This window comes from Centruroides sculpturatus, unplaced genomic scaffold (assembly GCF_000671375.1).
Source record: "Centruroides sculpturatus isolate CEXI.00-Female unplaced genomic scaffold, Cexi_2.0 scaffold1160, whole genome shotgun sequence".
NCBI classification, from domain to species: Eukaryota; Metazoa; Arthropoda; class Arachnida; order Scorpiones; family Buthidae; genus Centruroides; species Centruroides sculpturatus.
This window is the reverse complement of record NW_019385617.1, coordinates 194,611-215,613: the sequence shown is the minus strand read 5'-3', so window position 1 is coordinate 215,613 and position 21,003 is coordinate 194,611. Positions and strand designations below refer to the sequence as shown.

The following is a 21,003-nucleotide window of genomic DNA, read 5'->3' as shown; positions in this document are numbered from 1 at the left end:
ACTTTTTTAGTCAGTTTGATGCAATTTAAACAATTGCGGGCCTTGCCAATGCACTTAATTTAGACGTTGAAGTGGAAGAAATTGCTGAATTAGTGGATTATGCCAATGGAGAGATAACAAATGACGATTTAATAGAGTTAGAAGCGATGCAGTATTTGGAAGAGGAAGAAGACTAAAGAACTGAAGAAGTGAAAAAGAAATTTACAGTACATCGGTTAGCTGGTGTGTTCTCCAAAATTAATGCAGCTATGTTGGAACTTGAGGTTATGAATCCAAATACTGAACGTTTTAACATAAAGTTCTCTATAGCACTTCAAAAGTGAACTTTTGAAGTGCTATAGAGAACTTAAAGTTCACTAACAAAACTTCAAAAGTTCACTTTTGAAGTGCTATAGAGAAATTTATCAAGAAAAAAAAGATGATTACAACGCAAACCACAGTTACGAGTTTCTTTTCGACCGTTACATCCAAGCCCTCCGCCCTTGAAGGTACAACTTCTATTTCATAGTCGTCATCTCCCTTACCTGGGAAAAAGACCTCTACAGCTCCAGATAACCAAATAAACAAATGATAATATGTACATACGCATGTCTTTTTATGAATAAATTTGAAGTTTGTTGCATAATTTTTATAATTTTACAAAGATCCTATATTCCCAGCGCAAGCTCCTCGCTTATCGACCAATTTGCTTAACGACATAGTTGTCGGAATGGAACTCGGTCGTAAAGTGAGGAGTGTCTGTAATGTATTTTATTAAGTACATTGAAAGATAAAACACTAACAATAAGTAGTTATTCTGTGTACAAACGTAATTTCTAGGTTAGTTTTCAATTAACAAACATTTGGACTTACAACAAAACCTTGGAAACCTAACCTGTTTGTAAGGAGAAAGGCACCTGTATTTGCTATTTATACATCTTAACATTATTTCTTAGCTTCATAAAAATTCAGTTTAAAATTGTATTTAGAGTTCAATATGGATTATAATATGGTTTATTGTTTAGGTGAATGTCGTATCAGTTAGTTTAGTTATTTTGTATATTATATCTTTTGTTTTATAAATATTTTAGTCAGTTATAACACAATATTTTGCTTAAATTTATAATGTTATTATCTGTATAATTATAATGAAAACTTGTATAATTTACAAATAATACAAGGTACAAACTTTCTAATTATACTTACAATTATAGAACTTTTCTGTTTATGACCTGATCTTGTTAACAGTGGTCTTGTAAATGGTGAGCAAGAAACAATCTAAACCAAATTAAATAAATTATCATTGATTTATAATATAAAATATAAAGTGAAATAGTTAAACAAATGCACTATAAGTAATTGTAAAAGTCTTACTGTCCTTTTTAATTCTAATATTATTTTTAATTGTCTACTTGGACTTAATTTATTAATAGGACATAAGCTGGTGTTTAAAGATTGACACAGCGATGAGATTTAGTTTAGGAAAGAACAAAATTTCTTTATTATATCTCCTGTAGTAATAGTTATTAACTATTACTACAAAAGATATAATAAAGAAAGTGGGGTTTGCTTGCAAAACGTCCGCGGACGAAGTTGCGGGTAACAGCTAATATATATATATTCACTAAAGAACGTTTTGTTAAATTTCCTGTCAATAGATGGCACTAAGTGTACGTTAAATTAAGTACATATAGAAACAGGCTAAACACGAAATTTTCTTTTAAACTTATATCCTTCATAAGCTTCAAATGAGATAATTTAAATTTAAATAGTAGCTAGGGGCTATTTTAATTTCGCTTTTGGCATACCATGACAGAAACAGTTTTCCACTTTTATATACTGTAGATAATCACTTAAGAACGTTTTGTTAAATTTCCTGTCAATGGATGGAACTAAGTGTACTTTAGATTAAGTAGCTGTATAAATAGGCTAAACACGAAATATGTTACTGTGGGCGCTGGTGGCCGAGCGGTCTGATCTGTTGGCTGCCCAGCTTCAGTACTGGTTCGCGCCATCAGTTGCTCACATTTTTTTATTTTTATTTCAAAATATCATTTATTTCGGCAGTTACGTTCACATACATCTTACTTACATAATGTCGAACATCTCATTCAAAAATAGCTATTGGGTTTCGGTAAATCAATTGATTTATATCGTTCCCGTTTTAACGTAGCGACNCAATGTCTGTTTCACTACTCGAATCGTCTTTAAGCTTCAGATTTAAATGCTAACCAAGTTAAAATATGATTAATTATACTTAGACCCATGTCAGAAAAATTATTAACAAAATAATTGCAATTTGATATGCGATAGAACTGTTCGAATGCATACAAGTACAAATTGAGAATGAAGCTCTGTGGGGATTCCCTATTATCGCCAGTCCTATCAACTTCTGTCTTAGAGCACAACTATGAGTACTTGGCTTCAGGGCGCCGCCGGATGCTTCAACCTGCCAACAGACGTTTCGCATTGCATCTTAATTCTGATAAATGCCAATAGAGGCGCTTTAACGCTATAATATAAATAAGAATATAATAATTGCGCGCCAGTCAGAATTTTTTTCTCCATGCGAAGACATTTCTTATGCTATAAATAGGGTGGGTATTATGACAATGACTTTGAATATTACGTAACCGATCGCTCGATTTGCCGCCCCCTGGACGTGCCGCCCGCGTGCGGTGCACGCCTTGCACGCCTGCTTACGGCGGGCCTGCCTCTTCCCTGTCTGTAGATCTGCCCATTAAAAGCGAAACAAGATTCACGGCAGACCAAACTAGTCAAACTCTCTACTTCTTCAGTATAACTAAGCAACTCCGAGTTCTTGCTGTATAAGTAATCCAATAGTGCCTCCTCGCATGATTCTATCTTTACTGAAGGATACATGTTCTCATAGTCGAAAACAGTTTTAACTTCATCTTCCATTAGGCTGTGTACACACTAGGCATTTTTAAACGCGCGTTTTAAAGAACCAAGAGTTCTGCATAGGCATACATACTCAAACGCGCGCTTTTGGTTAAGCGCGCGTTGATAGATTTTTGTTAAAACGCGCGTTTTGCGGGCGTCAGCCCAGAGCTTTGATATATATGTGCTGCCATGTTGTTGTACTGTACATTCGATCGCGCGCTTTCGGGTAGAGTGGACGTACGTTGGCAGAAATGGAGAACGATCATTTCGATACTGATCTATTTATTGATGAAATCTAAAAGAGACCAACCATCGTCAAATGATTTTATAGATATTTTAAAAGAATTAAAAAACTTGGGTTTTGGATACAACGTCGCAAACATTCCATGCGTCAGTCTATCTCGTAATATTGGGTGCACCCAAAATTCTCTTTGCCTCTGCCATCGTCTTTTATAGCGACGATGGAGGAGGCGCACACGAGCAATTACTTTCACGTCCATTTCCAAACTGAGCCAGTGCGTATGCTCCACTAAACGGTCGTGGAACGCCGAGCTAACGCGCGTTTAAAAACGCCTAGTGTGTACTGTACATAGCCTTAATGTAACATTTTGCAGATCTTTGACCACTTTAATAGGATCACGCGCAACTAGAGTATCCGTGTGCTGCTGGGAGGATAAATATTCATGCAATTTCTTTTCCAATACAAACGTGGGACCCTTACATTTCTCTACAACCGGTCTTATTTCTTTATCGGTTTTATGTACCTTAGCGAAAGCAAACAACCTAGGTGTTCCAGGTTCCAGATTCTAGGTTCCTGCATTTTTTGAGAAAAGGCAAAAGAAAGCTAGCCCAACAATGCCCCTTTCAATTTCCCAATGAAGGTTTCCCAATTCATAGCATCCGCTGGAACAACAAGAATCAAGAAAAACCTTATTGCTTTCCACGTATGGGACAAAGTAGAAATACCGGCAAGGATCAAGGAGCTTCTAAAAAAAGGCCCAAATTTTGTTCCAGCGGAACCATTTATTTATAAAATCGCTTCTCAAACTTTCAAGTTTTCTACAAAATCCTCTCTGAAATACGTTTCTCGCATAAATTTCTTAAAGACGTATCGTTTCGATTTTCGAATTTCTTCCTGAAATTACATTCGATCAATTCATATTGATTCGCCATCTAGTGAAGATTTGTGGCATTTCTATTAATATTAAAAAATTAGTAGACTGAGTTTCGAATTCGGGTTAAAAACAAATCACACAGATTTACTCTATCCACAAAAAATAATGTTACCGTTGTCTCTACTGCTTTGTTTCTGTTCATTAATCATACTTAAATAATAGAAAGGTATTGATCAAACGACATACCATTTAGTTACCTTCCATCATAACAGATGGCGTTTTAAAACGTTCGTTGAACCATCGCAGCAGTCGCTATATTGAGTCTTTGGAGGTGTAACGTGTTTCTTGAGAAAAATTGTTTGTTTCTTCGATCTCGATTGGATTTCTTGTTTTATATATATATGTACTGTAAAAATGGCTTGGTGTTCAGCGGTGAATTGTAACAATTCGTCAGACAAAGGTGTAAGATTATTTCGTTTTCCCGCTGATGAATCCAGGAGAGCTAAATGGTATCAATATTGCAGAAGAGAAAAATGGAAACCAACAGCGAATTCCAGGCTATGTGAGGTTGTGGATAAAATAATGTCGAAAATATAAATTTACGAAGTGTTAATTTAAAATAACTTTTGTAATGTAATGTAACTAAATCTTTTAGATACATTTTGAGGAGTCACAATTCGAACTTAAAAGAATGGATGGAAGAAAATTATTGAAATGGAATGCTGTTCCGACCCTTTTTGATGCTCCAAATCCCTAATCCCATCTGCAGTTAAGAAGAATAGCACCAAGAAAAAGAGAACCACCTCCAAATGAGTGCACCTTTGGTAAGATTCAGTTCTACTATTGACAGTTTTGTAGGAGTTATAAAACTAACTCCTACAAAACTGTCAATAGTAGAACTGAATATACAAACACATACATGTATGTTCATATATTCAGTTCTACTATTGATCACTTGTAAAATTGTCTGTAGTTTTGCTTGAACGATTAAATTAAATTTACAGCTTCATCGTCTGTGGATTGTGATGAAGCAGAAGAGTCTGTAACTGTAGATACAAATGATCATCGTAATGAAAAAACTGTAAATACAAATGATGATCATAATGAAAAACTTGCTGCAGAAAATAGAAAGTTGAAAAGAGAGGTAATAATAATGTTATTACATTCAACTTTGTCATGAAGGATCTATGCATAGAAAATAAATTAAGTTAGGCTTTTTTTTTCATTATGATATTTTGTGAAATTGTAAAGGAAATGCCAAAAACAACTAGGTTTTGATAATGTGAAAATTATTTTACATGTACTTTTCAGATAAGAAGACTAATGGAGAAGCAAGAGGCAATGGAGAGAAACCTTAGCAGACTTTTGAAGCCTGACCAAATGCAGTATCTGCAGAGAGTGACCAAGAGTAATCCCTATCCATGGACTATCGAGACCGTCAGGCATGCGTTACATTTAAAATGTGTTGTGGGTAAGAGAGGTTATGAATACCTCAGACAAAATGAGTATCCTTTGCCTTCATTGAGGACAATTAGGAGAAGAATTGAATCTTAAAGATTTGCTTCTGCATTCAATATGATATAATTGAATGGATGGGTATAAAATTCAGTCTGCAGATTTCACTAGTAAATTGTGTGTCCTTTCATTGAATGGAATGCAGATCAGACTTCACTTTGAATATGACAAAGGTTGGAGAGATATGTTGGATTAATGAGCAAAGGATTCAAAAATAATTTGGTGAAAGTAATCTTGCCACCCATGCTTTGGGTTTTGTTGTGTGGTGACTTCACTCGAAGCAGGTGGTGGCCTACACACATTCAAGATCCACATTTACTGTGGTGTTTTGTGAAGAGTTTTCATGATTATGGCCTTGTTGCAAAGTGTTTCAAGTAATACGGGCTCTAACAACACCAGTATGTGGGATGCTGTTGGTGTGCATTCAACACGCAATCAGGTGAACTGTAAAATTTTGCATCCTAGTATGCAAAGTGAAAAAAATATATTTTGTCATAGATGTTTGTCACTTACTAAAAATATTAGAAACTGCTTGCTGTCACAAGATATTAATCTTTCAGAGGAAACTAAGAGAAGCCCACCAGTGGCCAACTGGTCTTTGTACCCTGAACACTTGGGAGTTCAGTTGTGGTTTGCACCTCGCTTGGACGGGCTGGCCATGTGAAGTTTTCCGGGTTTTCTCCACGTCTGTAACACTTAAATAGGAGCCAGTTTTCCTTAAAAAGACCCCAGAAGGCATCCTCCCTAGGCAGATCACCCAAGTGTTGCATTGCCATAATCTAACAAACAAACATGGGTTAAATGGGATAAAATGGGCTACTTTCAAACACAGTTTTTCTGAACTGTGTAGCGAGTGTGAATGAGCAGCAAGAAAAAGAGGGACCAATGATAGCTCCCTCCCTATCAGTGACAGTAGTAAACCCAAATTTCTTTGAGAAAATGCAAGTTCCAGTGGCTAAAAGTTTATTTAATCATAACATTTCTTCTGCCTTAAAATTTTGTGTGCATCATCTGGAATTATTCCCAGAGATGTATTAACCACAAGCTGGTTTATAGATCAAATCAACCAGTGGTATGACATTATGTTGGTGCAAAATGCATTTGCGATATAAGTCAACCAGAGAAAATAGCTCATTTGAAGTATGTGTTACATTGGGTTTCCTCTAAGTTTTAATGGAAAAAATAATTGGAAGTCAATACAAACAGGAGTGCAACCTATTTTAAATTATATTTTTAGTTATTATATTTGGTAAATTTTAAATTTGTGAGTAAAACTTCCATTAACAATAATGTTTGTCTTAAATTGATGATAACATTACTGAAAATTGATGGAAACACTGATGATGAATTTGTTTCTCTGTAAAATCTAGCCATGTACTATAATGTCTAAAATCTTTAGTAAAAAAGATGAAAAACTATATCTGGTAAATAGAATATATTTTTGTACTTTAATCTGTTAATTTTCACTAAAGAAATTTCAGATTTTGAATTTCTAAATAAAATTTATCCTTGTACTGCAACGGTTATCATTCACTTTTTCAGTTTAGAAATAGAATGAAGTATTTTTGTAAGTTTTAACCAAAGAAGTATGAGTTATGGTTTAATTAATTAATTTTATTTATTTAAGCATACTGGTACAATGATGCAGGGAGAAACATACAAAAATCATACAAGATTACACAACATATCCAGTAATACAAAACAAATATATGCAACAACATTTAACTAAAATAATAGTAAAACAAAAAGTTTATTCTAAACTTCCAAAAACTATCCAAATAAAATAATTACCAGAAAACTAGGCTATATTTACTTAGAGAATAAAAAATAATCAATTTAGTCTCTTATTCACAAATCAGATAGTCTCCCAAATATCCAAAGTTAACTGCTGGTTAAAATAACAAGCAAACCACACCTCCTAGGGTGCAATTAACATAAAATTACTAACACTATAAACCTAAAAATGAAAAAAACCACATTACCATAAAGCCAACAATCTCTTAACATGAGATAAACAATTTAACCTTTTTAATAAAAATAAATATCTTGAAAATTGAATCAGTATCAGAAATTACTTTTCTAAAATTATTATATGAAAAACAAGTAACACAAAATATGTAATTTTGACAAATAGGTACAAACTGCAATCCTGATATGCACCCAATGGTGAATCAACCCTACCACTCATCAAATGTCCCTTCTGTAATTACATAAAAAACTCAATGAATTACACCTAATTTGCCCTAATACTGCCATAACATTACAAGAAAGATTATTATTATAAATAAAACAGTCAAAAAAAGATTCAAATTTTTAAACCACTAGCAATAGGTACTGTACTTAATAATATGCTGTTATTCAGCATCAAAATATGTACAATTATCAAAATTATTTAACTTCAGTAAATAAATTCCATTAAACATTTTAAAACAAATTTTCAAAATCAACCCCATTCCTTGTACTATTTACAAGGAATGGGATTGTACATACATACTTCATCCAGGGTAACTATCTGTTTCAAAACAAATCTTGCTAAGATGTTTTTCTCCCAGGCTCATCATTCTAAAAACCCAATTAATTCATGTTTAGGATCATACAAGACTATAGAATCAGTGCACACTCCATAAACTAAATATCCAGGAGTACATCTTGGAGCCCACACAATCTCTTAACAAACTTTGGAGGCATAGAGAAGAGAGGAGCCTAAAACTGCGTTAAATAAATTTAAAAATAGTTTAATTAATTAATAGTGTGTGTAATGAATTAAAAGTTAATAAATAATGGTTTATTAATGATTATATACAGAGGAACCAGATTTATTAGAATTGTATGATATAAATTTTCATCATTAAGGCAACATTTCTTCATTAATTTATGATTTTTTTTTGTCCCAAGGTGACATTTTATTTTTATATTCCTTTGGAATATAAAAAAAGTAAAGTTAAACAAATATAGAGATAACAAAACAGGAAGATTTCATCAGACATTTTATTGTTTTATAATATACTCAACTTTCTTATTCCATATTAGTACATTAAGAAAAACAAGATCATCATACATTTTAGAAGCTTTTTTTAACAAATGTTTTTAGGACATTAAACATTTCTTTTTCAGATTTAAATAAATAGATTTATCACAAGAACCACATATTATCAAAAGAAATATTCATTAATCAATTATTTTTCAAAAATATCTTACAAGTTAGTTATGTTAATTATTTGTGAAGATTTCTGCTATGTAAGATTTGTAATATAATAATAAATGATTACTTGGGTTAATGTCCAGGGTCGTAGACCATCATGGCGGCTCTTCCTATTTTAGCCTCGAAACCGGACGGCTTTGGAGACGACGTGTCACGTGACGACGCGAGCGAACGGCGGCGGCTGCTGCGCCGCGGCAGCGCCGGCGCTGATTCCAGCAAACAAAAGCAAACAGTGGGGACGCACGTTCTAACCTAACCTAANTGTTGGTTATTTAATATTTTGTTTTAATTGTACCTTATTTAATTTTGAATTTGAATTTTGTATTCCATTGATGGAATTTTAATTCAAATGTATTCTAAACCTGAAGATGGCCTGTGAATCAGGCTGAAAACGTTTGTTTGTTTCAAATAAATTATATTTCTCGGCAAGAATAAGGTGTTAAGTATATGTATATGTATAGTGATTTGCTGAGTACTTTATGATATTAAATACGAAAACGTTGTTTTCACTCTTCGCATCGGCCAATGTTTGTTTTCTAACGATTAACAAAGAAACAAGAGCCTCGACAGCCGATCGGTGTCGGTTTCATTCGTCTCGATCCTGAAAAAAGCAAAAATATTCAGTTTCCAACGCGTTACAAAATTGAAATGCCGAAAACAATGAACGACGTTCAATGGAAAAAGGAGCAAAATGAAGTGGATAGCAGAGAGTTGTTTCGATCCACCGACCTCTGGGTTATGGGCCCAGCACGCTTCCACTGCGCCCCTCTGCTACGTGTAGTTCGTCTCTATCAAAGTTTAATATTAACGCTATTTACACACAAGCTATCGTGCCAAATTTTGTTTCATAATTATATTATTCTTAGATATTAAACGAAATTGAAGCCTACATACATATCTATTAAACTATTTTGCCTTTTATTGTCATTTATTGTTCAAGGAGTCACCAAACCTACAGATTTATAAAAGGTTTTGGAATTAATTCTGAAACGATCTCCACACTGTACTTTGTCTTCTTATATATACACTAGTACCCTACTAAAACGCAATCAAAAACGCAAAAACCGCATTTTTTGTTATTTTAATATTATGCAAAAAACTGAATTTATTGTCACTTTAAATAATAGCTCAGGGCGTCCCAAGTGGCCATTCTAGGCATACCGTTAAGGATGTAAGGACATGCGATCAATGGCTTATATTATTAGATAACAGCTGGAAAAGTGAAAGTAACAAAAACTATTTCATATTGAAAAACGTTTTTCTAAATGTGCTAGTTTTTTATTCGTGCTTTTTACTAAATCTGTTAGGTGTTAGTTGATTATGTTAAACAAATACTTGCTGTTTCGATTCTTTCTTACTGCTACACCATGGAATTTCAGGTAACTAATAATAGGGCGTCTTCTTTAATGAATATTGGATAATAATAAAGTTTAATCTACGCATATATGTATACAATGTTATTCAAAATACCAAGTCATTTATTGCACACAGGTATATGATACTTCTTTTCTTACGAGTACGTATCGATGTTTTTTCCCCCCTATAATGAGGGAGAAGTCGAATAAATAAAGATAGACTATTATTGTTATGAAATAATTAACGTAACTAAAATAATTTTTTTTCTCGTCATTCCTACCAATTCTATATATATAATTTATTTATAAACAACATAATGAACGTGATCACGTTCGATAAAACTTTTTAACAGCAATATCATCCGCAAATCACGCTTACTCTAACGTAACTTTGTAACGATTTGAACAAAACAAACTTTAGATATAGGAATAAGAATATGCATCTTTTTCTTACTTTATATGTTATTTGAAGAATTATTTAAGCGATGGAATCGTTTCGTAAAAAGATGTTTTTTTTAAAATCATTTTTAGTGACTTTTTGATTACTATTGCTGTACTCTGTGGTTGAGTTTAGAGGAGAGATTTCACAAATAAACAGATGCATGTGACGAATATAGAAACACTTTGCAACTATTTGCTAATTAATTTTACAGAAGTGTTCGAGGTAGAAGAAAGCAATGGACAAATTGTACGAACGGGAAGAATTGTCTAAAAAACAATCGAACAGATTACAATAATGAACTGAAAGATTTCAACTTAAATGTGCGGCATTGCAGGAAATACTACTATTTATGCAGAATTGAGAGGACAAACTTTACAATTTAACGGAATGATTTGGCCTTTGGTTTGTTGCTATGATCATTCTGTTAAATTGTGGAACTCGTCCTCTCTATTCTGCGTAATAAGTAGCATTTTCTGTCACTCCGTACGTTTAAGATGAAATCCTTCCTATGATTCTTGCAAACTGTTCGATCGTTCTGCATTTGTCCATTGCATTTTTCTACTTCGAACACTCCCCTTGAAACTAATTCACAAGTAGTTTCAAAGTATTTTTGTATTCGTGATACACAAATGTTCATTTGTGAAATCTCTTCGCTAAACTTTACCACTCTCTTACATTATATTATTTATTTTGAAAAGGTAATAAGATTTTTATGATGTTATAAATTATATCTCAACGTTAGTATTTTTATTTTATAATAAATCTACGAAAAAAATTGAAAAGATGAAGGTAAATAATATTTGTAGAATGATGATAAAGCTTTTATTTTTAAATAAACATAATGCAAATTTTATATATCAAGTAACAAATATAATTTTAATTCGGAAAATTTCATTTAAAAAAAACACAAATTACAAAACAAAAACAAATTTATTAAAATTTAAATTTGCAAAATAATTCTACTATTAACCTGGATATACAATTTTGATCACTCACGATTGATACGCTTTTGTAAATTTAACTAATTTGGCCTCAAATTAAATGTTATTTTCAAGATTGCAACTGTAAAGAAAAAGAAAATTGTAAGCAGCATTGCAAATTACACACAAGCTGCAACAGAAAAATTCCAGTGTATAAAATTGCATACCTATGCAAAATTCTTTCATCATTAGAGAGAAAAGCTTTCACCATATAGGGGGAAAAGGCATAGTTTACATTGGCGAACTATATTGCAGTAACTAAAAAAATCATTTACTAGAACAAGAGATGATTTCGTATGAACTTTTATATCGCGGTTTCGATACAACGTGATCCTTATACGTATAGGAATTATGTTATATCGAAGCCGTGTTGTATAAGTACTGCGTTATACAAGAATTAACTGTATCTTATTTAACAAATACTAACGATAATGGTAAGAAATCTGTAGACGAGTCGTTTAAATCTTTCAATCGAACGGCGACGTGTTGATTAGATGGAAGCCATCCGAATATCAAGTAAGGAGCCGGATTGTTTGTTGACTGGCGGCTAATAAATTGTTGCCATTTGATCGATCTCCCCCACACACCTTGCTTCCACCCTATTAGTTCTACTTGCAATATCGCATGCTCTATCTTTTTCTTTTGCCTGAAACTCTTGACCGTTGATCACATTTTGGAATATTTCGTCACCTATAATAAAAATAAAGCTACTGAAGTTTATTTGAATTATTGTATCCAGTACAATTTACGTTACAGTAAATTGTAAACATACGTAAGCACCGTATAAATTGATAGCGGCATTGCAATAATGCATAGAAAACACTAGACTGTCTGTATGGAGAAGAAAGGAACAGAATTTTTATTGTTACAGTCATGTTTACAAGGAAAACGCTATGAACCGCGTAGCAACGACTTATTATTATTATTTTCATTCTCCACAGATGCGATTTGCATATTAATTAATAAAGAAAGACATTTTGATCATAACATTCTTCGCAGCAATGTGTTAGTAATGGGCACTTCCGACGAATTCTTCATGCTTCCAGCTCTTTCTTATCCAACATCGAATCCAATTTTCTTAACAACTGATCTAATAGGCACAGTTTTTTAAGTGTTTTTTTTAAACACCTTAAAATATAGAATAAATGGGTACATCAACGTTATTTATACGAAATAGATTTATCATTTTCTAATCTTTCGTGTAATTATTCAATAGAGATGACTCAGTAAATAAATTTAATCACGGATGTTTGAAAATATATAAATAAGTTGCAACTTACGTCAATGTTTCATTTTGAAACGAAAAAATAGCATTTTATTCATTCCAATAGCTTTAAAATCAGTTCTTTTGTGTATATTGATTTTCGTGTTTTGTTATTCATGTTTAAGTGACAAGGTAAGTTATTATTATTATATATACTTTATAACTTAAATATTTAACATATTTATTTGTAAATTATATTAAAATTTTTTCAAAATTTCAGGTTACACTCCGTAGAGATTACAATGAAGATAATAGTAAGGATTTTTTGTTGCTTCTGATAGTTAAAATTCATTATCTGTTAATAAGTGTGAAGTAATATAAGAAATTTAAAAACATTTAATAGTAAATAGCATTTAAACTATACAACATGTAAGGATTTCTTGCAATGTTCTTGAAAATAAATATTTATATATCAAAATGTGCAGGAAGAATTACTATATAAAAATTTTATACGTTAAAATTCTATCAAAATATGTAACTTTATCTATGCTTGGGAGACCGAATCGTGTAAGAGAAATTTCAGGAGAACCGGTAAAAGGTAAGTTAGAAAGTTTATTTAACAGAAGATAAATTTTAGAAATATCTTTAATAACTTTATAAGAATTGTGCTATTATAAATAATAGCCCACATAGGTTGACAATAATCAACGATCGTTTAAAAATTAGTAAATTAAATAATGCTTAAGGCTTATTTAGATGAAATGTGCTTACAGTTTCTACCAAATCTTCGATTATTTTATCAATATGATGTTTATAGGCGAGTTTACCATCGATTATAATATCCATGTCATTAACTACACGTTGACAAAAGTTAGATTTTTCTAAAATCGGGATGGAGAAAATACATGGCTACAGTCTTGTTTAGATGAATGATGAGGTTAAAATACAAAATAAATAACTAAAAAAATATACAAAAAATATATAGTAGGGTTCTGTGCAACTGATATACTATTCTGAAGATTGATGGTAAGCCTATAATTCTTCAAAACTTTGTTGTAAAAAAAAGGTTTGAGGAATTATATTGAACGAACAGAATGCGAACGGATTGATAAACAGTTATTGAACACATCGATAGAAGAGTTAAAAAAAACTAGAAGAAAGTAAGCTAGTCAACATATTAACTCTCCTATTCCAGAAAAAATGGTGAAAGAATTACAAGACCTTATGTTAATGGATGAAGAAATAGAGATGTAATGGACTACGAGAACTTGTACTCTTCAATGATTGTAAAGAATCTAATATGATTGTAAAAAGAGCCCTAACTATGTATTAAATTTTAAGAAACGATAAGGATAGATTAGAAACAGAAGAAATAGCAAGGATATACTGGGTACCACATGAAAACATGCTGTTGGGAATAGACAACGATTTTATCGGTGTGACCAGAAGGAACTTGAGAATTAGACTTATAAAAAATCAATATAACGTAAGAACGAATTCAATAGCACGGTACTATCCGGGATGGCGGCTCGGTGATAAAATGGAAAGAGGCAAGCATCGTTAAGTCAATACACTCCCCAACATTAGCACAGAACGCTGAGAAACTTGAAATATATAAAAGCAGATTGAAAGATAAGTGCATTAATACAAGAGATGCGGACAGATTAGCAACAGCATAGAAATACATTGTACAAAACAAGGTTAGAAGTTCTAATTACCTCATTTTCTACTATATATTTTTGTATACTTTTTGAGTTATTTATTTTGTATTTTAATATTATTCATTATTTATGTCAATTTTTTAGTTATTTTTATTTTGTATTCAAGTATTTCAACGTTGTTCTTTCTTCTATTCTATTTTGAACGATACTTAATTTGCATTTTTAAATATTTTGGCAAATAGCGTATTTTAAACTTACTTCATTAAATTTAAAATTTAAACTTTAAAAAAGAATATTCGCATAGTGTCATTTCTATAACAAATAATGGAGTTTAAGTTACTATGATTTGACCCTTGAACCTTAATCTGTTTGAAAAACACTTAACACACATCAGCTTACACTTTTGGAATCTGAGGTCAAATACGGAAGTGCAACTAAAATTTTTCATAGAGATAGTTGCTCTTACGTAGTGTTCCCGATGGTGGGGGATGGTGGGGCCATCCCACACTTTCCTGGTAGACATAAACGAACCGATTGTTGGGTATGATTTAAGAGTTATTTTATTGGTCATAGGGCAGAAAACCTAAAATATAAAAAACACTAAGCACACCTCTGACCGCTTTGAGAAATCTTTTCCAGAAGATATGGAGGTTTCTGCATTGATCCAAGATCCATTTGTACCTACTTATATTAAAAAAAGTTAAATAAAGTTCTAAAATAAATTGTTTAGAAACGGTTTCAGGACTTGGGTTGAATGGAAAGAAATGTTTGCAGGCAGTACGAGGTTATAATATCAGATGGCTACATAAATAGCTTCCGTTTAGTTTTAAAATCTAGGTGTGATAAGCCCTAACAGTAGAGTCTGGTTTTGAACATTGATGCTAAGTTAATAAAGGTTAAAATGTATATTTAGTAGCATGGATTTAGTTATTAATTTTTTATGCTTGATGAAATATGAATAGATTTATTTTACTTTATTAGGAAACCTCCATGCAAAGAGACGATTGAAGGCTGATTCTGTATCAAATGTATTTTTTTTGTCTAAAAAAGAGGCACCTTCGGTCGCAAGCAGACGAACAAGAAAAGAAAACCGTGAAAGCAAAGTTCAAGATAATCATGAGGCATCCGAGATTATAGATACTGGTACATTAGAAATAGGAGGAGAAGTAATAATAAATGAGGAGGAGAATGAGGATGAGGAGGAAGAGGAGGAGGAGGAGGAGGAGGAGGTTACCTGGGACTATTAAAATTGATGTGGTAAGCACTATGTAACTACACAGATACACACTTTGAAATCCCGATGTCAGTTGAAATATTTGAGTTTGACAACAATTCTATACATTACTATACTAGGTTAGAGAACTACAATTCTTTCAATTTTGTACTATAAAGTTTGTGACCGGCAGCACAAATAACAGCTTAAGATATTACAAGTATGACATATATAATATGACAATATATATAACAGATATGTACAGGTTGTAACAGTCTCAGTTCCAAACCAGTTGTTCTTGACTTTAAAAAAATTAAGATTGAATACAGCAAATTTTGAGTTTAGTAGGATGTTCAGTGTATCTGAAGAAACAGTACGAAATATTTTCATCACTTTAATCAATTTCATGTATTTACAATGGCGAGAATTCGATATATGGAGTGAGAGATCTCTTGTAGACACATACATGCCTAGTGATTTCAAAATGAAATTTTTAAACACTAAAGTTATTGATTTTCTAGAAATCAAAATAAGCAAACCAAAATACCCTGTTTAACAGCAGGCTACATTGTCATCATATAAAAATTACAACACATTAAAAGCATATTATAATACGCTTTTGTCTAGTTTTGTATATATTTGTGAGGACTATGTTGCCATCTTTATAAAGAGGCCAATATAATTCTCACAAATATAAATTAAAATTAGTTGTAGGTTGCACACCAGGTGGTCTGATAAGTTTTCTTTCAGAAGTATACGATGGTTCTGCAAGTGATCGAAAGGTTTTCACAATGTAAAATAACAGAGGCAAAAGACTGTGTAATGGCTGATAGAGATTTTAACATTCAGGGCTTGCTAATTACTTATGACGTTGTAGTAAATACATCCACTTTTATGAGAGGAAAACACAGCTGAACAGCAGATAGAAAAATATGTAGTAAAAGAATACAAATTGAACGTATTATATGAATACAAACTTTTGAGGAATTCGACAGTAACCAAACATGGCATTGAATTTATATTTAGATGTTTTATGTTATGCAATTTTAGACCATGCATTGTTGGAAGAGATGCTTAATTTGTTTCACTATTAACACAGTATATAATATATATTTTTTTCCAGTTTAGACTCTAGTATAGATTAAGAATGTATTTTAGTATACACAGTAAGATCTTCAATGTGGAATTTCAATTTAAAGTAGTCTTAAAATTTGTACTAGAGTTGAATAAATGTTTGTAAATTTGTAAGCTAATAAAGTAATTATGATTTTTAAAACAAAATCTCTTTTTATTATTTAAAAAAATACACACTTTATACAACATTTAGAAAAATTTCAAATAATCAAACTCAAATTGTAAAATAAAAATAACAATTAGCTCAGTTGTTTTACAAACTTAACGTTTATAAAACAGTTTTTTTTAACACTTTGTTATCATTCACAAGCTAAAAATGGGTATTTTGGATGAAGAAACATACCATATTCTTTCACAGAAGTACAGTAATTACAAAAGAAGAATATGCCGCAGTTGTCTTTTTTTCATATCTTAATCCACTAGAAATTGCCTTACTTTTTATTGGCTTGCTTGAGAGTAACGAGGCACACAATTTCAGTGTGTCTGCTGATTTTATTTTACAAACTTTTCCAAATGAATCAAGTAGTTTGAGTGCAAAAGAGCTTTCACATGATATAGAAAAATTGAGTTTCCTGATTTCTCTCATATTCCAGTAACCTGAAAATTATTGTAAACAAGTTTAATGACTAGTTAACATATCATTACCAATATTTTAAAAAAATTTTTCTGTCTCATTGGCAGGGAATAAAAAAAAATTATTATTATATATTATATTCTTACCTTAATATATTATATATTATATAAAAACAAATATTATAAGGTAACGTATTTTACAAGGTATTTTAACGTGTTTTTACATTTATATACAAAGTATCAAGTTATAATGTTAACAATAGAATAATTTCATTAAAAAAACGCATTTTTTCAATGATAGCTAATAACCAGAATGCCCTTCTTTCCGTACGATTACTTTGAGAACTCTGTCCGTCGTCGATTAGATCGAGTTTTGAAGAAAACCCTGAGATATTTCCTCCCATTTCTCAATGATTGCAGCCTTTTGGTCTATGGTGTTATTATATTGCTTTCTATTTGCGTAGACTGACTTGATCATAAGTCCCCAGGCATTCTCTACAGGGTTCAAATTTCTGGTGACACGATTTACCGATCCACGACTCGATCCCCGTTGGCCAGAAACAATTCCCGGGTGATGTTGGCGATATGGATGGGAGCGTTATCTTGCTGAAACTGTCACTGATGATTCCCAGTCTTTCTCCAAAGAAAAGTAGAGGCATTTCTAGCTGTTGGATGGCTTTAGTATTCTGCTTTACTTTGGAAAAGGCATTACTGTATTTGTTTTCTATTGCTCTCCAAAGGCAGCCCAAAGTATCACGGAACTTCCATTCATTTGTCATTTGGAGGAGGTTTTTCATTCCTTTTTTAAATCGTGCCATTAGTATTGGCAATCATCGGGGCCATCTAAATCGAACTTTTTCTCATCTGATCACTCAACATTCCTCCACTCTTCCTTACAGGTTACGTGATTTTTGGCCAGTGTCAATCTAGCAGCCTTCTGCTTATCTGTAAGCTCTGGGCCGTGTTCAGTAACGCAGAATTCTTGCTAAGTCTAGTTATGCTGCGATGTTGAACTCGTTTCTAACTACTGCTTGACTCCTCCCACCACTAGCTTCTTTTATGTATTCTTAGCTCCGCCCGCTAAGCCACTCAGAATTCTAACTTATGTGTTCTGCGTTACTGAACACAGCCCTGGTATCTACTTTGGCGTATTTTAGATGATTGGCAACATGAACAACGTTCAAAACTGTCCCCAAACTTACTCCATATTCGAATTTTGCAACATATTTTTGAGAGGGCTTATTCGTTTCGTAATTTCCCTTAAAATTACTCGTTCTTGCGGTGATCTTCCGTGATTCTACTTAACTGTGTATTCTTCACCTAACTTCAAATAATTATTTATCACTCAAATTCATCTTCTTTAGAGTTTTAGCACTAGACCATGTTGACTTCATCGAAAACATTTATTTTGCCCTTTTCATACGCTGAAAATACGTTGTCCTTACCCATTTTCCCCTTTCCGAATTAACAATGTCTTGTTGTACAACTATGTGAAATTTCAGTATGACCTCTTTATTTCTTATTATAAGGAAACTGATGAGTTAATTTTTATTGAGTTTCTTTTACAGAAAAAGTCCAATAAAGTTTATTATTATTATTATTATTTTGTTTATAGGACGTCAATGTGTAACAGATATGTATTATAGATTTCGAAAACGAGCACCAATTGTTGACGGCACTCACGCAGATATAGATGAATATGATTTTGTGGTAAGAATGCTTGAAATAAGATTTTCGATAATTTAGAATATTATAAACACTTAAAATTATAAATTAATCTTGCCAATATTACTTTAAAGGCACGGATTTATTATAAAAAACAAGGAATGTGTGGAGCAACTGTAATTACCGATAGCCATTTATTGACAGCTGCTCATTGTCTGTACGGGTAAGTCGTATAAATGTTGGATTTATATATCGCCCACGAAATTTATACGGTAAATTTTCATTTATTTTCAATTATTTTCGTTTATAGTAACCGTACAGTGACAATATAATGCAGTAAATATTAAGTTTTCCTCTTTATAAAACACAAAATATAAATTATTATTAATATTTGCAGATAAATATACTGAGAATTCTGGGGATTTCCTAAACATTATCAATAAATATTCTTCAACAAATCAGACCATTTTCAACAGCTTTATTTCCACCCTCTTCTGTTAAAAATGGCTTTGAATTAAAAATTCTGCACAAAATATTTATTGACTATTGAACACAAGACTGTGTTATTAATTAAACACTTGGCGCTTTTCCTCTTTATTCAGTTGATACGGGTACTTTTACACGTTTCGGGCGCATAGCCCCTCAGTCAACTTGCATCCTTGCGATGTATGTAGTATCCATTTGTTGAACTGTATACGTTATTTTCCTTTTTCTGGATGTAATTCGCCGTTTCTATAACCAATAACTCGTAGTTGATTTGTTTTCTGAAACCGTGTTTTCGTATTTATTGACTATTGAACACAAGACTGTGTTACTTGTGTTCTGAGTTACTTGCTTGTTTTCTGAGTTACTGTGTTACTCAGAAAACAAAACAAAATATTTATGTTTTTTAAAGAGGATTCTTGAAAACAATTGTTTAAAAAAAACTTGAAATGAAACACTCCTTACCAGAAAAGCTAATTTAAATTGGTGAGACTGTTGAGCAAATTGCTTATAGCCAAAAACATCTATCATTAGTGCATTACTGATACTACTACTGATGAATTGTTGGCAACGTAGACACCATCGAAATTCTAGTTGAAACAAGTAAAATTAATTAAAATGACTTTGTGTTAGAATCTAGAACATACAGTAGTATACAAGTAATAATGATGCGGTTATTCGTCGTAAAAATCGTGTTATAAGAAACTTACGTTATATATAAAAAGCGGGTTGGCGTTCCAAACGACTTTCTAAATACAAATTTTATATATCATATAATAAAACTACAACGAGAACCAGATTAACTATACACGAACGTTCGATTTGTATCGCAAGTCACATTGTTTAAATTCAAAATTCCCCCCCCCGAAAGGAGTTGGGTAGATGACCGAAACGACTCCAATAATAACAGAAAAGTATGATAAAAAGGGGCAAAACACTACACTAATTTGAAGTAGAAAGAGTATATTTTAAATTAAATAAATTAAAAGTCAAGTTATTGAAATCAAGATAATAGTTTGTGTTAGATTTATTGAAAAGTTTCCCTAATTTAATCTAAGAAATGCATTTAAATAAATTAATATTTAATCGAATTAATAAATCAACCGTCCCATTACATTAATTTCAATTTTATTGTTTCGATAATAATTGAATAATTTGGAAAATATCAACTAATAAATTCGATCAAAAAAATTAAGTTTAAATTCTAAAATCGCAGTTCTTTAAATAAATACCATATATTTATTTTACTTATAGCATGGAAAACAAACTAAAAGAAATGTGTTTGCTAATAAATGCCTACGATACTTCAAAAAATGAAGGGGATCAAGAGGCTCGGAATATATGTAAGGTTCGACTGCATCCACGATATGATTGCAATACTTATGATAATGATATCGCAATCGTTAACTTCGAACCACCTCTTTCTTTGGGCAACAGATTAAGAGCAATAAGTTTACCACCACCAAACTTTTATTTTACTGAAGGACTTACTGTCATCGCTTTGGGATGGGGTAGAAAGACTCCCGGTGAGTTTCAATTTTTAATTAATCTTTTTCATTCTATTAACATTAACTAATT

General features: G+C 32.0%; 1 protein-coding gene and 1 long non-coding RNA gene across 2 annotated transcripts in view; both read left to right on the top strand.

The window, feature by feature from the left end:
• The window catches only part of LOC111640634 (venom serine protease-like), a 43,912-nt gene that overhangs the window by 22,810 nt on the left and 99 nt on the right, over nucleotides 1-21,003 (top strand). The window contains exons 2-5 of the mRNA XM_023386669.1: nucleotides 12,977-13,010; nucleotides 18,893-18,987; nucleotides 19,077-19,165; nucleotides 20,680-20,951. Coding sequence (XP_023242437.1) covers nucleotides 12,977-13,010; nucleotides 18,893-18,987; nucleotides 19,077-19,165; nucleotides 20,680-20,951 — 490 coding nt within the window. The remainder of the gene's footprint in view (nucleotides 1-12,976; nucleotides 13,011-18,892; nucleotides 18,988-19,076; nucleotides 19,166-20,679; nucleotides 20,952-21,003) is intronic.
• LOC111640631 lies at nucleotides 4,197-7,220 on the top strand. The gene is made up of 4 exons (XR_002759295.1): nucleotides 4,197-4,565; nucleotides 4,654-4,822; nucleotides 5,003-5,142; nucleotides 5,310-7,220. It is a non-coding gene; the product is annotated as an uncharacterized LOC111640631 (long non-coding RNA).